General features: G+C 35.9%; 1 protein-coding gene across 5 annotated transcripts; it reads right to left on the bottom strand.

Annotated features, from left to right (window-relative positions):
• Positions 1-46: 46 nt before the first annotated feature.
• Positions 47-19,002, bottom strand: EMB1997 (para-aminobenzoate (PABA) synthase family protein). Of its 5 annotated transcripts, XR_015218409.1 has the most exons (16): positions 18,655-19,002; positions 17,019-17,400; positions 15,893-16,024; positions 14,912-14,979; positions 12,739-12,803; positions 12,391-12,457; positions 9,881-10,111; positions 9,676-9,796; positions 8,481-8,752; positions 6,974-7,053; positions 6,495-6,597; positions 5,283-5,365; positions 1,733-2,383; positions 1,391-1,453; positions 995-1,284; positions 765-904 (listed from the first exon to the last, which is right to left on the bottom strand). XR_015218409.1 is itself a non-coding variant. In XM_086601470.1 (15 exons), exons 3-15 carry the CDS (start codon positions 17,341-17,343, stop codon positions 412-414), a joined length of 2,691 nt encoding a protein of 896 aa, XP_086457596.1. In that variant the 5' UTR covers positions 17,344-17,400; positions 17,509-17,645; positions 17,746-18,639; the 3' UTR covers positions 47-411. The 5 variants fall into 5 exon arrangements, 3 of the variants coding, with proteins under 3 accessions (XP_086457596.1, XP_086457597.1, XP_086457595.1); XM_086601470.1 differs by lacking the exons at positions 995-1,284; positions 1,391-1,453; positions 18,655-19,002 and adding exons at positions 17,509-17,645; positions 17,746-18,639 and having other exon boundaries at positions 47-904; XR_015218408.1 differs by having other exon boundaries at positions 995-1,453.
• Between the last annotated feature and the right edge of the window lie 1,322 nt (positions 19,003-20,324).

The following is a 20,324-nucleotide window of genomic DNA, read 5'->3' as shown; positions in this document are numbered from 1 at the left end:
TTGACAATTTTTGAACTGCATGCCCCACGAAGATTGCAAAATAATATGCCTAGAACAAAATTTATCAACAATGACAACACATTACACATGACATTTATCATTTATCAACTAAGACAACACATGACATCTATCAATGAAATCCCCTTTAGAGGATATCAATATCCAGATGATTCCCATTGCTACAATAGAAATCCCCAGACAGGAAACAAATAATAAATGTAATATACAATTAACTGAAACTGATTTGCAGGTGCCGACTAGCAAAGTCGGTAAAACCTTTGGGTGATGACACCAGAGGTCTGGGGATCGAACCCCGCCAGCATCAAAGAGTTACTGATCTCATTTAAAACAGACTTGCCAATCAAAAAAAAAAAAAAAAAAAAACTGAAACTGATTTGTGACATTGAAGTTTCAACTTGAATAGCTCTGATACTCCATCACGGTCTTCACAGGCGCCTGTGTTTTTAAAATCATTTCCTCATACTCATCTTCTGGATTTGACAGAGCAACAATCGCGCCTCCAGCTCCAACTGAAGCTTCGTCCTCATGTATAACAACTGTTCTAATCACTATATTCATATCAAATGTCTGGTTATAGGAGAAGAAACCGATGCATCCTGAGTAGACACCCCTAGAGCAGCTCTCAAGAGAATCAAGAAGTTCCACTGATCTCAACTTCGGTGCACCAGTCATTGAACCTCCTGGAAATGCAGCTTTGAAACAATCCACTGGGCTCAAATTCGAGCACTTTGTCCCTCGGATTGTACTCACCAAAGTGTGCACAGTTGCATATGATTCCACCTCCATGAGACGAGGCACATGCACTGAGCCAGGTTCACAAATACGGCCAAGGTCATTCCTCAGAAGATCAACAATCATTAGATTTTCGGCTTGGTCCTTCTCGCTGTTAATGAAAAGAAAAGTTAAAGAAATTAGTTTCAAAAGGAAGGCAAAGATTTGAGTTCAAAACATTGATTTTTTCTCTCAAGATTACCATTAATTGCAAGTTACACCTTTCTATACTATCATGAATGCTGAACGATAAATTCTGGTATAGTTTCTGATAGGCAGCCTAAACTGAAGGGAGGTGTCGACGACCTCCCTTCATATTGTTGCTAGACGGTCCTCAAATGTGTACCCTAGGTAGTCAAGGCCTCGAACTGCAATCTAGACTTCCTGGTGCAGATGCTTCTCATATTCTTTTATATCCAAGTGCAATTGAACTTCCCAGAGTATTCTGTGCGTACTATATCGTCTTCAAGTTTGGGTAATCTGCTAACCAAACTTGAAACAGCTGAAGTGAATAGCCAACCTAAACAGGAAGAGAGGAATTTCTCTTTTCAGAATATCAGACCACTTGGCATTTTGGCCATCTAGGTCTGTAACTTACCAATAGCACAGTATGTCTCATGGATATGAATGGCAGACTATATCATATAAGCTTCCAGATTATCTGAAAACAAAAATATTTTCTAAACCACATGAAAACATTAATACCTAGCCAATATAAAATATAGCTAGTTGACGATTGATAAGCATATTCTAAAACTCGCAGCGAGATAATATTGCTGACGAAAAGGACTAGAAGCTTTTTCATTCTATTGGTTAAAGTCACAGACAAAAGATAAACTTTATCCTTTCTCTTATAGTCGGCAGTGGTAGAGGTTCATTTTTGTAGCAATTTCTGGTAAAATAGGCTATAAGTTGTCTATGCATTATTACTTTCTCATACCTCTGTTGCAATTGCAATTTTAACAGTTCATCCTCTTCCAGTGTTGAGCCACGAGCAATGGTGCCTTTTATAGGCTTTGCTTCTAGTGAATCATTTTTATCCAACCTTAGGAACCTCTCAGGCGAAGAGCAGCAAATGCATAGATTCTCCTTGGAAAAATTGAGCCACGCAGCATATGGTGCAGGATTTTTCTCCCTCAATGCAATGTAAAGTGTTATCTTATCTATGTCTTCTATCTTCTTTCTTATCTGAGTAGTAAGACACAACTCGTAGCTTTCTCCATCCTTTATGAACTTCAGACACTTTTTAACATCTTCCACGTACTGATCTCTTGTTTTATCAGCAAGGAAACCTCCTTCATTAGGGGCTAATGCTGCTGACCCTGACATCTGCTCCTTGAACTTCTTACTTTCTGAAGCTTTTAAACAAAGAAGCTTTTGCTCTGTATTGTCCAACCAGGAATTCTGGGTTGAGCTCTCACATGGCGTGCCAGTACTTTCTGTATGATGGCTATCATGTATAGAAAGTATATACACATCATCACTGAGGTGATCAATTACAACAAGATTATCAGCAAAGAAGAAACAAGCATCTGGTACCCTTGATGTGTGGTGATTGGATGTCATACCGCATTCAACTTTAAGGTCATACCTGCTTCATGACAAGTAATCAATGAATTAGTGGTCTAGAGGGCCGCAGAGTGCTAAGCCATGCCCTCCTGGCAGCCACAGGGAAAAAATATGCCACCCAACCAAGACACGTCGCACTAGGAGAGACTACACAAAGTGAACAATGTGGACTGGGATGCACATGATCAAGAGTCGGCTTGAGGCGTGCCACATGCCAGCTGACTCAGAAGTGGCTGTTAATCACATGACTGGTATCATGATGACTCCTATGAGTTGCTATAAGTAGTTCTTTTCAGGAGGTTATTTAGATCATGAGATCCTGGTTCATGTTCCCCTCCCCTTCCCAAGAAGGAGCACTATGGTTGGTCATCCCTGCTTTTTACCCTAAGACCTAATCCCCTCTATCTATGCAGGTAATAGGTATATACAGAGTGCTGGGTGCACGCCAATTAGTGGTGGGCAGTGCGCAGGATTTCAACCACACATTCTAAAGGGTAGAACCGGGTGAAGAAGTTTCGAAGGACTAAGCTACTATATATTTTCAGTACACCCAGTAAGCCACTAGATGTAGATTGTAGCATTCTCTCATTAAACCACTAGATGTAGCATATAACTCAGTATCCAACAACAAATGACATATTGTAGTCTACTACATTAAAAATGACATATTATGGTCTACTACATTAGTTTACACTAGAATATGGATGTTTTGTCATCAAGGTTAATAAAGATCAAGGTCTTGGAACTTTTTCAGGTAATATTGGCACAATAATTGAATCAGTATTGCGAGCTGGTTGTGATGGCAAACTGGTAGAGTTATATTGGAATAAGAGTCTTTGAGAGTTGAAATAAGCCTTACATCATAATGAAATATGTCCATGGTAATTTGAACGCCTAAACATAGTCGTAATTTGATTGTGAACACTTAAGTACCAAACATAGCCATAATTTCATTTAAACACAGCCGTAATTCAAACACCAAAATACAACATTTAGGTGTTAAAACACAAACTTAAACACTTAAGTGCAACACAAGAATCAAACACCAAACTAAATTACACCATGATCACTTAAACACATAAAGTAAACATAAAATAGAACATAGTCTTAATATACATAAGCACTGCAAAGAGAATATAGTCTTAACATATATAAGCACTGCAAATAGACAAAGCGACTGTATATGTGTTTTGCAGTGCAACCATACATTAGGCTACGTTCTATTTGTAGTGCTTATCTATGTTAAGGCCATGTTCTATTTGCAGTGCTTATGCATGTTTTGTCTAGTTTTTTTTGGAATGGAATGTATCTCTATTATTTGAATAGATTGATTGCATGTAGAGTACTGGTGCATGGTTGTCTCTTTATTGGTTGCAGGATTCCTTAGCAGGTATTAAAACCACAACCAAGTATTTGATTCCCAACGAATTGACTTCCATTTTAGCTATAAAAGCACTTGTCTACCCAAGAAAACTATGGCAAAAGGAAAAAGTGCACAAACCAGTAGTGAGATGGATTCGGAAAATAGATAGAGGTTGGAAAATAACAAATTATTAGATAAGAAGATGAAACAAATCAAAGAAAAAACTGGCCATGTTAGGCATTTGAGGAAGCGTAATGGATGTCAAGAAAAATTATATAAGTTGGAAACAAATGTGATGTACAAGGATGGGAAACGGGTATGCCAAACCAAAATAGGAACGGAGGCGGTTGCAGAAGGCTCACAAATCAATGTTTCCTCTTACCATGAAGAATTATCTGAATGTATGTGCTGGAATGTATGGACTGTCCTATTGATGATTCTGATGAAGATGATGATAGTGGTGGTGTTGATGGAGAAGCAGCTACAGAAGAAGAAAGAGATTGTGTTGTGTATGTCTGATGTGGAATCTGATGGAAGCAGTAGCTAGTGGTGTCTGGTGTTTGATTATAGTTCTATTTTTATGTTTACTTTATGTGTTTAAGTGATCATGGTGCAATTTAGTTTGGTGTTTGATTCTTGTGTTGCAATTAAGTGTTTAAGTTTGTGTTTTAACGGTTAAACATTGTAGTTTGGTGTTTGAGTTACGGCTATGTTTGGTACTTAAGTGTTCGCATTCAAATTACGGCTATGTTTAGACGTTCAAATTACCATACACATATTTCATTATGATGTAAGGTTTGTATAGCTCTCAAAGACTTATTCCAATATACCAGCTCGCAATACTAAATCAATTCCTTCCAATTCTTGTGCCAATATTACCTGAAAAAATTCTAAGAGCCAAATCTTTGTCAACCCTGATGACAAAACATTCATATTCTAGTGTAAATTAACGTAGTGAACCATAATATGTCATTTTTAATGTAGTAGACTATAATATGTCATTTGTTGTTGGATACTGAATTATATACTACATCCAGGTTTAATGGGAGTACTAAAAAAATATAGTAGCTTAGTCCAGTTCTACCCCTTTAGAATATCAGGTCGAAAATCCTGCGCACCGCAAATTGGCATGCACCCACACACCCTGCGTGCGCACCGTAGCTTTATCATTACTGCAATCACATAAACACAACTTTATTGTTGTTTGTGTCTAGCCTTCTCTAGATTTGGAAGGTTGGACCCAAGGTTTTGGGTTCACCAGGGAGAGGGATTAGCATGTAAAGTTCTAATATCAAACATAACAATTTATTATATCCTGATGAAGTGTAAAAGGTCAAGAATTTTTAGATCATTTCTAGGATAACAATTATAAATATACAAATGATGTTAACATTTACCCTTGCTAAATTTTGTTCTACAAATTTAAAATATTTTTATCTTAGCAACTATATCAGCATCATATCTTTGACTGCAATGTTATTTCAAGGTGAGAAACTCTAAACCACAATAGCTCTTAGTGACATATTATATTAAGAATGTGTAAACTTTAGCCACATACCCGATGAAACCAACGTATCCGCCACAAAAGTCAAACGGCAAACCTTCATAGTCTTCTTTCTTGTAACGAAATGAATGAAGTTCCTATTAAACATGTCAAATTGTAGTCCACATAAATTTACAAATTCCTATTTGAAATATACATTGTAGACGGACTAGGACATCCGGTCCTACAGAGGAATATCTGTGATGTGAGTTTTGTAAAGTGGCCATGATATGCAAACCAATCATTACATAAAATAAGGCTTCTTCGCCGTCAAATCGATGGACAATGTGAATGGACAAAGATAGAAGATGCATTAAAATACCGTGGGGACCTTTTTTTAATTTGGGTCCGTCTGGGGAGGTGTTATTTTCCACGGAAAAGGTATAACATTAATAAATACTACTGAAACTAGATAATTTAATACTGTCAAACTTAGACTGTTGCACAAATGTGTACAGGTACGAGTATAACACGTGGATTGTAAGAATCAAAACATCACAAAAATCAGAAGTCATAGATTTAGTACTAGATAAGAATATTGTAAAAGAATCAGAACCCACATTGGCTAATATGCAGCAACAATAACTGAAAATTTCTCAAGATGTTGATATGCACTTTGACACTGACTCTGCAGTATGATTGCACACAATATTTGCCTCATAAATTTGGCTGAAGAATGTAGACATTGTTATTTTTATCTTGCATTAAGCAAAAGAAAACGGAAACGTTGCAAGGGTCCGTGGAGAGGTAGAATTGCACAAATAAATGACAGACATACTGCACCTGTTTAAAAGACTTCATATAACACTAAGACATCACTGTCGAATGTCATGTTTCATCAGTTTGGTTAACATTTCCTCAAACAATGACAAGGACACTTGGTTGCTATATCCGTCAGACCATCACTACAGAGCTACAAATGTATAAGTCTTTTATGACAAAAGGGCACTCATACATTGAAAGAAATGCCTTGCAGATAAAATCAATATACCTATGCAATTCTTTTCTTTACAAGCATGAGTTTCTTAGGAGAAAATCATCGTAAAATTGTGTCGTTTTCAGGACAACAAATTTAATAATTTGGAAACTCCAATATTTGACAGTCTTAAACAATATAAGTTTGTTGAACACGACATAAAGAAAATTCACCAACCTAGTTTGCAAAGAAACAGAAAAAAGACATTGTTTAACAGAACATAACAGTAACAGGTTAGGGGTCCTAGATACCTTCTTCAGGAAATCAAGAAAACCATCCTCCAAATATTCTTTCTTCACAGAACCTTGGGCATCTTCAATTGATAACCAGCCTCCAATTTTTGCAATCATATCACTGAAATGGATCCAAAATTTATAAATATCACAGCGAGCAGTAACATCAGGAGAGAACATAAATTAAAAGCAACTAAGACATGTCATCAGTTGGGCACAACAGTAGAGCACATATTTCTTAGCTGTTGAAGTGCTAGCTGAAGTCTTAAAATGCAGATGAGATTGTATTATTTATAAAAATGTATGGCATCATTGTTCATTTCAGAGGTGGTCCATCAGCTGAACACTATAGATAGCCAAGTGAGCGGGAATTTGCAAAGCACATTAGCAAGGACATAATAGTCATGTTCCATAATCCATACAGATACTGGCTAGCCAATGAAATAAGAAAACAAACTTAAGCTTAGTACAAAAGTAGAAATGATAATTGTTTATACCTTTGATCTGATAGCCTAAACGTTACTTGCTTCCATAGGGGTCCACCTTTACCCCCCATAAAAGAAAAGCGTGCCCTTCTCTGGCAATTCCACAAGAAATGTTAAACAAAACTTTCAGTACTGTCAAAGAATATTGAAAAATTAAAAATTAAAGATTACAAATAAAAAATAATTAAAAGCTTCATTAAAAACCAGAAACTAATGCTAAATAATGGTAACCAAAGCAAAGCGTGCTTTATGGCTTTATCATATATTTCCATATGTGTGTTAGTGCATTACTCCAACAGTTGGATCGCGACATGCCAACATTATCCATATATTTAATCAAACTTCAGTCTAAGCTATTTGTAAAACTTTGTGCTACTAGCCCACTACAAAGTACCATTTTCTTATAATTATTATTATATTATTACTATTATTATTATTATTTTGACACATTGTCTATGGTAAAACGGTAGACATGCCAACACACATATACCCACCTATTTTGCAAGTTCACAATACCACACATTATGTGACCTCTACATGTTAGACAAATGACACGACTTATTTGATGTGTTTTATTTTTGTATGTGTTACTTGTAATTTGGATTCAAGATTACCTTAAGTTTACATAAAACTTTTCTGAAATACATAAAGTTGTGAATGAGTGAAGTAAATGTATGTACATGTCATACGATGTCTTGAAAATTCATGTTGGTATCAAAAACACATATTCATGTCTCTATTGAGTAGTCTGTCAGGGAAAAAAGTTAATAAGGCTCAATCTACAGCCAAATATTCCCAATGATTCGCTTATAATGGAAAAATGATGAACAAATAACCAGTACAATGGGTAAAGGGGTGATTTTGAAGAAGGAAAGAGACTACACCAACAAAAGCTGCCTACATACCATCAATAACTCCGACATCAAGTCTCAATGAAGTTTTGAGGAGAAATAATTCTGCCCCTAAATTAGAGTCTCTGCTGTTAGAGACTATCCTACAGGTCAATCAGTTCCCTGAATATCTCCTTGATTGGCTGATTGATTTATCTCCTATTCCTACTAAGGAAGGATATATCAAATCATCTTAATACAATTTCCAACATAGATATGCAGATTGGGGAGAAAATTCGATTGCAGATGCACACTCAATTTATGCAGAGCTTCCAAACTAGTCAATGAAAAAAGAATTACCAATACGCTGATGCTTTATATTAAACTGGAATACTTTTATTAAAGGTCACATGAGAGCTCAGAAGACTCACTTCTACATGCCATTGACTCATCTATATAGCGGACCACATTTACTCACGCACATTGGTTTGAACTACTAAACTCTCTAGACAGTCTAGGCAATCCTTTTCAATTTTGACTAACTAGTACTGCACATTCATCTTTAATTAATCAAATTAAAAATTACTTGTCTAAACGAGAAACATGAGTATGATACAGTGTAACTGTTAATAAATCATATGTTTCTGTTGAACCAGAACTACGAAAAAGAATTGAGGGATAAAAGTAACCTGTTCAACTGATGAACTGTCCAGCCAAAAGGTGTTATCTGCTTTCTGCTCTCCAAAAAGTTCACAGAAAATATGTTTAGCTCCTCCAGCTATACTAGCCAAGGAATCAAATTTCTTCCACTTCAACTTTAGAAATCGATCATCAATTTTTTCATATGAAGGTGTAACTCTCTTTCTCACACGTAAATGATTCCCGCCATTCCCCTCACTTACTAGCTTACTTTGTGGTAGATTTCTAAGTAGTTGACTGGCAAAGGGAACCTGCATCATTGCTAAGCGAAGTTTATGTCACAGAGTAGCAAAAATAACCTAATAACCATATAAAGATGAATTTCTAAGTAGTTGAGTGGCAAAGGATCTGCACCAATGCTAAGCAAAATTTATGTCACAGAGAAGTAGCGAAAATAGTAGAATAACCATATAAAGATGTAGGCTTTCTCTTAAACGGACATGTTCGTGGGGCTGCTTATATAGTGTCTTGAACAGCTTTTTAATTTACACTTATTAACTTGTTCGTGGACAGCTTATACGACACTATATAAGCTGTGCAAGACACTATATAAGCTGCTCAAGACACTATATAACATGTCCGTTTAAGAGAAAGCCTGTATAAAGATGCATCTGCGCTTTAAATTAGAAAAATAATGTTAAGGCACACTGTAGATGCAAAAATATTAGTACTTGGCAGGATTATTTCATCAAAAATTTGTCTCAGTGAAAGATTTGGTTTTTCATATGGGAGTAAGGATACCATGATAAACCAGCGTTCACTAAAATGAACATAGTAGATTCTTAGGCACAATTCTTTCGTTCATCAGACCTTCCTCCTGGACCAGTTGATATTATTTAAGACCAACAACATGCCATGTCACACTTTTCCTATTATTCTAATTTTGCTTGAATACCAGAAGTCACAACTAAAACAAGTTTAGGAAAAAAAAACCAAACGTCATGTGCACAATTGAACAGTATTATTCCTTTGATTATTCTTAATGATCTTTATTCTACAGAAGAGGTTAGAGGTCTCACTAAATGTCAAATACACGCACTGTGTCATTCCCTCATTCGTAATCCAGGTATATGTATGTAACTATGTACGCAGTTAGGTCATACCAAAATTTAAAGAAAGACAAAAACCCGATGCACATATAAAATAAATAACTATCAGCATTAGTAAGAAATAAGTCAAGTTTACCACTGTTGTGAACCTTTCTTTCATGAAGTCGTGGTGACCTTAACCAATAATCCAATGTAATTTTTCTGAAGTTCTCAAAAATTTGCCTTCCATGACGGGTTGCAACACTCTCGGGATGAAACTGAAGGTCAAAATAAAAGCATGTGTTATGTTGTTAATGTAAAAATTGAGCTACAGAGCAAATTAAAGATGCTACTTAATGTACCTGAACACCATAGTGAGGCATTCTTGAGTGCATAATGGCCATGATGACTTTTGCTTTCTTCGAATTATTAAAATGATTTTGCTCAGCTTGGCCCCCATAAGCATCGTTGAGAACATCAGATTTTTGGTAGTCAAGAAAAGGAAGTGTCTCCCCAGGATAGCTCCAAGCTATAGGAATTATTTCATCGGGAAGTGCATTGGGATCTATCACAAGGGAATGGTAGCGCACAACCTGCAGGAACAATATTCAGAAAGGGTCACAACCTACAAGAGTAGTTGCTCATATTGACACTAGTATGTCATGGTACCTGGCATGCATTCTACACATTATAGTAGCTAAATGGAGAGTTCAGGAGCCTTCCCACAGTTATCTCCAACCTTTCCAAAAACTTTACGCATTCTATGATTTTACAGATATCTCTGGTTTCTTGCTAAAAAATACAATTCGATTCTCTAAATTTCAGACAACTTCAAAAAACATGGCATTTTCATTGTGCAATTATGGGCACTATCTTTTTATCGATATTATTGCCTGCTCATCAACTGTTCATTCAGCAGAGCAGTTTCGAGATCTTATTGGAACATTTGAGCATTAACAGTGCTCTTTTCCTCTCACATGCACTGAAAGTTGGGATGAATACACTTTGTCAAGGTATCAGAGTTCCTTATGGCCCTGAGTCCCATTTGCGGCACCTTGGAGTATTTAGCAATCCCAAAAGAAAGATATATCTCAGTATAAACCAACTGAAGTCAATTCCAAGGTGATGAGTGTGAAAGCCACCATTTGGCAATGGATACCGTCGGAAACTGAAAGGAGGGATCAAAGACATCCACTTTTGATTGGAGGACTGTCGTAAAAGGCATGTTATAAGCCACGACACACTTCTTCTTTCTCTACCTTGTAGTCCTTTTACTATCCTTCTCTTTTATAGGGAAGACCATAGAACAAAATGTCACAAACTTTAGCAGTAACTCCTGGGATTTACAGAACTTTCAGAAAATTTCGGGAGTGATATTGCAGCCTCTCAATGTGTTGAAATTTTCTGAAACTATGTTTTTTTAAGGTCCAGAATGTTCCCCTATACAACAGTTTGTACTATGGTAAGTTTCTCCCCTGCCATCCTCTTTTTAGGCTGGTATATAATGTGATACTAGGGTTTGGCCCTCCTTTAATCTTTTTTCAGGGTTTGGCCCTCTAAAACACAGAACTGGCAAAGTGTTTTCATAATCACCAAAATTCGCTCACGTGCATTTCACGTCAAGGGCCAAAACCTGAAATACTAATTTACAGGAAGGACTAAAGACTAAGTTCAAAATGGCCTATATCTATTTCAAGGAAAAAAACATAATCCAAAACCAAATAACTCACATGCAACAGCATGAAATAGCTTTTCTTTCTTTCTTTTTTTTTTTCTTTTTTTCTTTTTGTGCAAGAACTAGCTTGTATAGGTACAATTTAAGGGATGTCCACATACCCAGCACAGCCCACTTTTGTTTGAACAAATATCTGTTTTATGTATTGTTGTGTGTATTTCTGTAAGCCGTTACTTATATATTGGCCTATGGGATAGGCGTATAACAATAAACAAATAGGTTCAGGGTAGTTACACGGACACGCCATATTCTAAAAAGAATCCATGTTGGATATGTATCCACATTCCGTGTCGGACATGGCACGGACACATATTGTAAGTGATATACCTAAATTTTTTATCGACGTGCCGGAAACAGTCATACAGACATGCATATCCGTGTCAATGTAACTTAGGTCCAAACAACGTTTTAAGCTCATATCATAAGCGTTGTGTAGTCTTTTGTCATATATTTCTGATAGTAATGACTATGATCATATTTTGGTGATCTTTCATATAGATAACTCTACAATACAATGAAAAATCAGTATGGATACTCCTCAAACTTTGTGAAGGCCAACACATTTGTCCTGATCTCAATTCTTTCGAAGTGAATCTACTTGCAACTGTACGGGGGAGCTTCAAGTCAAGGATCATTAACAAAAGGAAGATTGAAGACAATCTAATCTCAAGCACCAGTAAGGGAAAAGTATTTGAAGAATAAGACACTTAATTGTAAACACCACATGTAAATAGTTTTTAAAATACTTGAAATTGTCTCTTGATTTTTAAGTTTTTTTTATTTGCCTTTTATTAGTTTTGTTTCGTTTATTTGTCTTTAGTCCTTGTAAATTAGTATTTCAGGTGTTGGCCCTTCACATGGGATGCACTTGAGGGATTTTGGCAATTATGAAAATACTTGATCGGTTCTGGTTTTTAGAGGGGCCAAACTCTGACAACAATTAGAGGGACAAACCCTAATATTGCATCATATACAAGGAGCAAAACGTAAAAACAGATGTTGGTTGATCCAGTAAAAAAAAACATGCCCATATTGAGTTGAAGAAGATAGGTGGCTTAGATGTCACAACATACTAAACAAGTCACAGTATACGTTAAAATTCAGAATGTAAATCAGATACTCTGCATGCTAACGCACCTTGAACCCTGAGTTTCTGCCAGATGGAATATCACGGAACAGATGGCAGCCAGTGTGTTTGATTTCACTGAAGGAGACAAGGAATAAGTTAATACGCACCGTACTGGAACCAAGTTTAAATCTAACCTTCTGGGAAAACATAAAGTTCTAATTAGCTAACAACAGATGAAGCTAAAAATACGACATCAAATTTAAAATAAGACAATGGTTCAGAAAATGGCTAATTTCAAATCAATTTATACAAACAGATAAAACCTACTAAAAAAGAAGAACAGAAGAAGATTAATATTGAACAACTGGGGACCAAGGATACCTATCAACCAATCTTAAAGTAGGAATTTACGATACCTCAAACGTCCATGGACAGGTTCAGGCGCATGAATAATTCGAGCACCATGCACATATCCTAAGGCCTGTAGTGTTGAATTTATCATCAGGCATAACTGTATAGTATAGTATACACAAATAACAGAAACCAATGAAACACCACAGATTACGATTGCATTTAACATTCCTACTCGCTTGAGTTGCTGGAAATTTAGTGCACTACAAGGAAAAAGAATGCTGGTCCAACTAAATACCTCATTTTCATTCAAAGATGGTGCTCTGGCAATAACCAACTGTCAAATGCAGTAGGATTAGGTTTATATGGATCATCTGGATGACTATCCCTAACAGGTTTAGACAGTTCTTACACTTTAAAGTCTTCCACTGATATACTCATCGACAATATTTATTTAGCAGTTAGATAAAGTGGTAGCATTGCAGGTGGGGTGGCAATGAGTCCAATGCAGTGGGGGTGGTTCTTGTCACTAGTGTTGGAAGGTGTTTTAGTACTCCAGTGACTTGTGTGGCAAGTTTATAAACAAAATTCCATTTGGGCATTCATTTATATCTTGTGCTAAAAATTTCATCAGTCGTGTCTATAAATATTTCGGGCATGTTTACAGTTAGCCAAACATGACCGACACGGGGAGTGCATCTTCGCTGTTCGTCATCTTAGTTGTTCTCCCTAGTGAGTAATTCCTAATGCTTTTGTGTATCCTGTGACAAAAGTCCATGGTTTCTTCAAAAAAAAATCCACAAACAATAGACGATTACATGCATATTGGGTGAAGATGAGAAGGTTGCAAGAAGTTCAAAGATTACATGCCTTTTATTCTTTCTATCTATATAATTTGGTTTGCTCAGAGAATATACAACAAAAGAGCAGAAAGCTAAAAATGTGATGTTGGGAAAAATTTATAGCTTGCAGATTTTCACAACCTACACTAAAGCTTCCTATGAATACCAGGGAATAATGGCTTCAAAGTTTGTTGATTCACGCACAAGGAATACCAAAACAATGGAAAACAAGAGAAGAAACTATTAATAGTATTCATTCAATCAAAACTGAAACCCTACTACAGATGCCCAGCCTTTATAGGCAAAATTCCCAAACTAACACAAAACTCAAAATTTTCCAAAAATGGAAAGTTTTGATAATCACATATTAAGAAACTACTAATAAAAATAAAACTAACCCAACACGCCAAACCGAAAACGGACTCTCCTCGCAAAAGTTATAGCAAAAAGAACACTTTCCTAAAACGGCAAAAACTTGATTTTGAAGGCCTAAACTATGGATTTTGGGCCCGAGAGGGTGGTGTCCACTGCACAGTGGTGGGTTCTTCTTATTTGGCCGTCTCCAATCAAACATGGTGCGTCCATGTCTTTCTAACTTTGTTGTCCGCTTTTCCAATTCCTCAACATGTACTGCATCAAAATATGTGGTGAACCTAAACGTCCTTAGATAGTAATCATCCACTCAGAGTGCTTGGGAGACTTTCTACCCATGCACTTAACAGTGAATCTAGATGGATGCCAAATGGAGACAGGCAAGCTAAAAAAACGGATGCCTTTTACTTTTCGTGTTGTTTTTTTGGATAGATAAGACTTGCATATTAGTGTGCTAGCACGCCCAGAACCCAGATATATAGTAACAACTCCAACAAAATTTACCAGCTAAGCTATGTTGCAGCTGAGATAGTAATAACTCAGAACTGAAGTAAGAGCCTAATAACATCAAGAAAAACGCCTTATGTATAACCATTGAGGTTTGAACCCAACAAATGGAATATTAAGATATAAGACCTTCAGAATGTTCTGAGGGCATTGATAAATGCATGCTATACACAACACAGGATCACCCGAAGATATACAGGAAAAAGAGTATGACAACACTTAACAATATATATTCAACCGGTGATGTAGAATGGTTCTGTGTAAGTAGAGCAGCCAACGGACCATATATAATACATCCGACAGAACAAAACTCAACAGAATGGTCACTGAGACCCTTCTGTATTAAGTAAATTTTACAACCTAACAAAAACCAAGAACTAACTCTACATCTATAACAAACAGTAACAACTAACAACTAAACAGTTTGGGCATTTCTTTAATAACTGAACAGTTATCACTTAAAAATAATTGAGAACTGAGGAAAAAAGTAACATAGGATTGCACATAACAAAAATACCTGATGGCCAAGGCAAACACCCAAAATTGGAATATCTTTGCACTCCAACAGAATCCGCAAACAAATTCCTGTAAAAGTTAAATAGTAACTGCCCAATCTTAATAAAAACCAATAATTCGCCTGCATTTGATATGAAGAAATAAATTCAACTTAAGATCCTGGTGATATGATTTCGTCTAGAATTTTGCTAGTTATCTTGGGATGAATTCATCAGACAACTCCAGTGGCCCTGTCATGGGGGGAAAAATCTTTGTTTTCCTTCTTTAACTTTTCTTTGCTTGTTAAACAAAGAACAAATCAATCTAACAATAACGGAGCAAGTAAAACAGTATGGGACTAAGGTGCACTACTGTTCTGGGTGGCCTTCCAACTAGGTTAGCAATCCACCAAACCCGAGTTTACAGATCCCACCTAATTACGTGGTCAAATCAATAACAAACAGCATTTGGGTCATCCCATTTATACAATCATACGGGTTTCCCAATCATAAGTATCCTAAAAATCTTTCCCAATCACAAGTATCCTAAAGAAAGAAGTTTTATCGCAGCAAGGTCAGCTGTGAAGTTGGCATCCATCAAATTATGAGAGAGACAATGGGTACAAGATCTTCTGGCACCATCATCAAGAAGTCTTCTCTATTTTCAAAAATATCTCTATAGCTGAAATTACATTTTACCATCCCTTACATATTGCAGCAAAACTTCTTTCTTTTTCTCTTCTTTTGGAAGATAAAACGTGAAAGAACCAACCCACATATTCTACAACAGGCACCTGCTTTTAGGAAGAAAGTTTCAAAATGGATGGATTCTTGAAATGGTGAAATAAAAGGGTGCCCTTCGAGTATGCCACCTCAGTTGTTGACAGTGTAGTTCCAGAAACTCCATCTTGTGACGCATATTAACCAAGGATACAACAATAATACTCACAACATAGAACATTACCGGACTACAGGTGGAATTTAAGGATATATTAGTTCCTAACCTATGTCTCCTGGACATGTTGGAGAACCAGGCCCAGGTGATATGACGATGTTGTCAAAAGCCTTCTCTTCATATAAATAATAGCGGATGCGCTCCCATGTATGCTCATTATTTTGCACCACTACTGGAGGGACTGGAAAAAAAATACAAACGGGTAAAACCTGTCAATACATAATCAACTATTAGATTTCCAAGCACTAATTAAAAAAAGAATGACAGGATAAGTGACTATTGAAATCACGGTCAAGCACAAACAAAAAAGGAAAGAAAAAGATGCATCTGAAGAAACAAAAATATGTTATCATGTTAAATCATGAAAAAGAGGGACTCAACAGATCCTAACAATTGATGGATAACAGATGACAGTCAAAAAAGGTTTAAAGCTGAGAGATCATCTGCCCATAAAAGATTGGCAGTCAGTCCTTTGTGCTTCATAATATTGTTCCTCGCGCATATTCACTCTACAGTTTCCCATAACTTGTTTTCATCTTTTTCCACCCTCTTAAGGTAAAGTATGTTTTTCTTAAAATTGGATACTGTAACAGCAGAAAGCAGAATAAAGGCAAACAAAACCAACTATCCTCTTAAGGGACAACGTCGGGCTTTTAAAACAAAGATTGTTCACACAATCAGCATAGTAAAGATATCGGTGTTGAGAATGCTGTGAGATGGTTTGGCACTATACAAGAGAGGGCCAAGAGTTAAGTGCAAGCAGATTTATGGACTTGTACAAAACGAGGCCAGTGCTTCAAATAGAATATAAAGAATAGGACACGGCCAAAGACAACAATTGGGATAAGGATTTGATGATTCCATGCTTGTTCTTCTAAAGTCAATTAGTTTTAATATCAGCCGTGTTCATGTATATCTTTATAAGTATTTGTTTCACCATTTGAGGTACATCCATCAAACCAGGGTTCAGCTTGTGTCCTAATATATAAGGGCCGGAAAAATAAAATAAAAACAAACAAAGTTAAGGATTCAAAGGACAATATGCCTGAAGAACGTAGCATTACAAACTTGTTAATTGGTACCTAATAACCCAATGTAATATCTGATAAACATGAACAATAGTAATTAACTGGAGAAAGTTAACCAAAAAAAGGTGAGAGAGAGAGAGAGATTACCCCCATTAATGACACACAATTCTTGATAAATGTTGTATGTATAGCTATCATAATTGTCTATCAGCAGTGTCCTCACAAATTTGAATCTCAGACTTGCCTCATCCTGTTGTTGTTTCTGCCCATAATATGATTCTTGTACATGTCCAGGAACCAGAGGCTTATAAGCTGTCACCCTTCTCACAACACGATTCAACGTTTGGGAAAGGTCCTGCCCGCCAAACCTTATGAAAGATTTTGATGCATGTGATTTCTCATTTTTGAACTGTAAACTCTTGGAAGAAGAACACAGGATTTCAGATGATGAAGAGACCAGGCTATAGTTCATTCTTCACTTCAGAGGAATGAACAGATTATTATGTGAAGTTGCTAATACCTCTGAGTTCTGCAAATAGAATCACACTATGAGATAGACTATAAAAAACCAGCACAATACTACTGTAGATCTTTAGATAAAGAAACAAGGTTGAATCATCCAAAGAACAGGGTTTACCAGAAAAGAAAAGAAATCACAGACAACTATTGAAGGAAGAGTTCCTAGAGAGAGATCTCCAAAAGATCGTAACAGGAACACCATGCACATACGATCTTCAACAATCTTAATGCAAGACTGGAGTTTCCATGTGAGTCCTTACAAAGAAATTTTACAGAGGGCCATTTTTTAACTGAAACTGGTTACACATGACTTTATAATAACGATGACAATTAAATTTTTGAGCTTCAAACTTACTTTGCTAGTTCACACCCGAACTCAAAAGGCATACATCAAAAAACATTGGCGACAATCTCTTTCCATACAATTATATTCAGCGTTTCTAATTCATGGTAGGCACCACCGCACCACATTCAAACAATGTGTGGAATATTCCGGTGGACTGCAAAGGAGGAGAGGGGTGCGTAGTGTACATCAGAAACGATATAGTACATTCCACCATATGGGCAGAATTCCTACTGAACCAGCTGCAACTCGTGCTTCAAAAGCATCGGCACTATGGACTTGGGGCAAATTGACTAAGTGGACGAACAATATGACTGGCAACATGGGGTGGATCGTTACAGAAACTTCAACATTAAAACCTTAATGGTAAGTTGATGGAGGTGTTGAACTATTGCAATGATATTCCTATTATCTAACAATGAAAATTATCTCTAAAAAAAACAGAATCAGATTGCACACGAAAATCTTGAAGCATAAAGAAAACTACACTAGATGATTCAGAAGAACAAAATAAAATAAAAATCTGAATGCAGTACAGAGTCATGCATTGCCCGTTTACCCACAAACAATAAACCCTTGTTACTAATAATATAAAAGTGATTACCAAAAGTTCAAGTTACTAGTATGCAGTATGAGAAGCAAACAGTAAAAATATTAGTAAACTATAAAATCCAGTTTTCAGTGAAGATAAAATAATATTAAAAAATAAGCCAATGAAACCAAACCAAACATTTTTCCTTATATTCAACATAATGAAACTTAACCAGCAAGTGAACAACAAAAATATGCATAGGTTCAAATACTCGGGGTATAAAACAAATGATGATTAAGACTATGAAAACGAAAGCTGCTAGTTAGAGGAATCAATATTACATTACTGTTAAAAATAAAGAATCTAATGATGGAGAGAATCTATGTTACCTGAAGAGAGAGGAGGGAGAAAGAGTATATATATATATCGTACAGATCCGGTGCAATTTAAGGTTGTGTGTTTTTATAGCGAAAGAAGTAAAGTTGCACGTGTGGTCGTAAGTCAGTCAGTGTTGTCGGCTCATCTCAGTATCTCACCAAACAATACACCGAATCTAATCTGCGTTTTAAATCTAGCAGCCTACCACGTATTAGTTCGGCCGAAAATTGGTTACAAGAGAATTGTTGTATTTTGTTTTTGCATGGCCTTTAAATATTTCCTACTTGTGGGGTCTGGCATTTGATCATCGATGATTCGATGGAACTGATGCCACAATTCTATTCTTCTTCCATTGGTTTTATTGTTCCTTGTCTTTTGAGCGTTTGGTACTTGATTAAGCACTGTGTATAGTAGAAGCATCATAAAAAGCCCATTTTTTTTTTCTTTTTTTTTTTAAGGTAAGTTAGGGATTGGCAGGCTCTCATATGTTGTATTGCTTAAGAAACTCTTACATAATTTGTTCCTTGATTATCCTCCTCCACAATACTATAAAGGGGCTGATCAAGGGGGGGAACAAATAAAAAATAAATTACATTATGTGCATCTTGTGATGGACTAATAGTAGCCAAATAGTTTGCTGCCATGTTCGTCTCTCGTACTACATGACTGAAGAAGATGTAGTCAAAGTGGAGACTCAAACTTTAAATGGGAGTGACTAAATCCAGACAATACCAAGGGGGCTTCTCTAGCATGTTAATAGCTTTTACTGCCCTTAGCGAATCTGACGCAACTTCCACTTTCAAAAGCCCATCCTGACTAAGGTCATAAGGTTTGGAATATGTACTGGCTAGTTAGTACAGAGACGGATCCAAGATTGCCATTCAAGAGGAGCTGCTACAACTACCATATACTACAAATATATTTTTTTAAGGTGAATTATATACTATTATAATTATTATTATTTTGTTACTAACGTAAGATTTTGGTATGGGACAATTAGAGGTAATATATGGTAATATGCTATAGAGGCATGCATATAGCAAAAACAAACTCAAATATATGACAAAAGACGTTAGAATAACATCATCATATATATAGCAGTCCATATGTAGCTTGGTTGAATGTGACTATCTTTATTATTTAGAGAAACTTGGAGTTTCCGTTTGTTTATGGTTGATTTATACAAATTTTTGTCATTTTTAGAACCTGCAAATCAATAAATATATTTCTAAACTTGCAACAATTAAAAAGAATAGAATCAAGTTAGAGTCGAACTAATCTTGAAGTGGAGAATTTAGAAATATATAAGAAATTTAATTAACCAATTACTAACTATATTGATTTTAAAACAATTTTTGGATTTTAGCGAACTAATTTAAACTAAGAATGAAAATTTTAATTCTAAATATTTTAACTAACTAAACTAAAGTTGTCGGTTTTCAATAATTCACTTAATGAGAAGTCCTAATGGTGAATGATTTCACCCCTATTTTAAAGATAAGACTATTTCTATATTTCCAAATATTTATTTTTCTTTTTATTTATTTTATAAATTTTATTAAATAAACTCCAACGCTAATTGCTAGTTTAATAGATGATTTTCAATAAATGTATTTTATTGACGCTAGTCATATATTTTCAATAATAACTCCTCAAATTCTTCAAGCATTATAGGAATTGA

This window comes from Coptis chinensis, chromosome 3, assembly GCF_015680905.1.
Source record: "Coptis chinensis isolate HL-2020 chromosome 3, ASM1568090v1, whole genome shotgun sequence".
Lineage (NCBI taxonomy): Eukaryota > Viridiplantae > Streptophyta > Magnoliopsida > Ranunculales > Ranunculaceae > Coptis > Coptis chinensis.
This window is presented reverse-complemented; position numbering and strand designations above follow the sequence as displayed.